Source organism: Nematolebias whitei, chromosome 17 (assembly GCF_014905685.2).
Source record: "Nematolebias whitei isolate Nwh7 chromosome 17, NemWhi1, whole genome shotgun sequence".
NCBI classification, from domain to species: domain Eukaryota; kingdom Metazoa; phylum Chordata; class Actinopteri; order Cyprinodontiformes; family Rivulidae; genus Nematolebias; species Nematolebias whitei.
Genome location: NC_056514.1, coordinates 3186312 through 3188586, shown reverse-complemented (window position 1 = coordinate 3188586; position 2275 = coordinate 3186312). Strand labels below are relative to the sequence as shown.

The following is a 2275-nucleotide window of genomic DNA, read 5'->3' as shown; positions in this document are numbered from 1 at the left end:
TTGTTGTTGTTGTTGTTGTTGTTGTTGTTGTTGTTGTTGTTGTTGTTATTATTGTTATTATTATTATTATGAGTAGCAATTACAGTACTGTTGGGGGTTGAAAGAAAGAAAACTACAAAATGGCGGCACCTGTCCAAATTATTTTTTTGTCATCAACTTTTTCACATCTACATGAGTTCTGTACAGTGATATTACTGTACAGTCCACAATTGTGTGTAAAAACAATAAAAAAATATATATTTTGTCTAATGCATACGATATATGGACGAACTGTACGTCCACAAACCGCAATAGAGCGAGTCCGCAAAAGTGAAACTGCGAAGTAGGGAGGGACTACTGTATTAGCCAAGCAGCAATACTTGGTTATACTTTGATTTAGTGCGTTCTTTTATCTTTCATCAGGGTAGAGTGCCATTTGTGGTACCAGACAAGGTGCTGTGGTCTCAGGTATGCGATGCTCTGGATACAAAGTACAAGGCAGAGATGCACAGCGGACGTGGGCTGACGGAGGATAACCTGGTGTTTTTGGCACAGAAAGCTTTTTCAAGCAGTAGCAACAACCCTGAGGATTACAAAAACATGACGATAACCTGGGCCCAGTTTAATCGGGTAAGGCCATCCCAGTTTATCTTTTGACCTGCCTGAAGTTAGTCACACGTGTCAAGAGTCTTTCATTTTTTACAACAAAACCACTTTTTTTTTCAAATAGTTTTTTTTTTGTTTGTTGTCTAAATAAATAAAAATGCTACACCTCAGTCACTTCTGAGGATAAGATGATTTTAGCTCAAAACAGTGGGTGATGTTTTTTAGGATTACTAGGCTTCTTTTCTGTTTTTCCCCATATAAGAAAAATAAGAGTTTGCTTCATTTTGTTTAACCTTCATTTATACAGGTAGGCTTGTTAAGTCACAAGGACTCATTTTCAAGAGAGACCTGGTTTAGACAGACCATTTGACCTACAACAATAAAAGCAATTAAACTAACAGTTTATTAAAAAACAATAAATCAAAGTGCCATATAAAACAATGGAAAACAAGAACAAACTGACATTTTTTTAATTTGTTTAATAACTACAAATGATGAGCAAAATGTCTTAAGATGGAGGAGGAGGATAGCTGCTTGGTAACATCTGTACAAACGCAACTTGAAAGCTGTTATTTGTGTCTTGGAAATAAAAAGAAAGATAATTGTTGGTTAAGAATTAAATAGTAGCAGGTAATGCAACTGAACACCTGAATAAAATTTACAGGATATAAATATTTTTTCTGCTATGCTACAAAATGAGGGTTTTTTTATTTTTATTTTTTTTATCAAGATCATTTTATATACATTATTTTATAAACAAGACTCTGGTTTACAAATGTAACGTTCTGTTTGTGTGACATTTACAGGAAAACTTGCCTGGACGCAGCTTCACGTTTTGGCAGTGGTTTGATGGAGTGGTGGAACTCATGAAGAAACATCTCAAACCTCACTGGAATGATGGGTAATGAACCAAACATTCATGTTCCAACACATTTGATGTATGTTTCAATTAGTTAGCTATAAAATTATAAACCAGCATGCACGGGTGCTTCCAAAAACTGTGATAAAAAGGTGCCTTGTCTTTGCCAATTGGTTTTTGTGTTCACTGTGTTTGTTTAGTGTCATTTTAACATTCATTTCTATCAAGTTTTATTTGAACAAAACTGTTGGTTGTGTCCCTAACAACTGTGAATAAAGTTTCTGTATTAAAGTATGTGTGTGTGTCTGTAGGGCCATTCTTGGATTTGTAAACAAGCAACAGGCACAGGACATGCTCCTGTCTAAACCAAATGGCACCTTCCTGCTGAGATTCAGTGACTCTGAGATCGGAGGCATCACTATTGCATGGGTGGCTGAAAATCCCAGCAAACAAGGTAAAAACACTTCAGCTGTAAGATTTCACCAGCTTCATGGTTGTGATTTGATTTTTGTTTTAAATTAGCAAACAACATGGCCGTTATGCTCTGGTGGGAACCAGTGCACTACTGTGCTTCACTGTTGGGAACCAGTGCACTACTGTGCTTCACTGTTGGGAACCAGTGCACCACTGTGCTTCACAGTTGGGAACCAGTGCACCACTGTGCTTCACAGTTGGGAACCAGTGCACTACTGTGCTTCACAGTTGGGAACCAGTGCACTACTGTGCTTCACTGTTGGGAACCAGTGCACTACTGTGCTTCACTGTTGGGAACCAGTGCACCACTGTGCTTCACTGTTGGGAACCAGTGCACCACTGTGCTTCACTGATGGT

At 37.9% G+C, this 2275-nt stretch overlaps 1 protein-coding gene across 1 annotated transcript in view; it reads left to right on the top strand.

Moving 5' to 3' along the window:
* Positions 1-1898, top strand: part of LOC119424214 (signal transducer and activator of transcription 5B) — a gene marked incomplete at its 3' end in the record, with an annotated part of 61944 nt that extends 60046 nt beyond the window's left edge. Inside the window, 3 exon segments of the mRNA XM_037691693.1 lie at positions 403-609; positions 1392-1486; positions 1756-1898. Of these exon segments, the coding sequence (XP_037547621.1) occupies positions 403-609; positions 1392-1486; positions 1756-1898 (445 nt within the window).
* Positions 1899-2275: the final 377 nt, after the last annotated feature.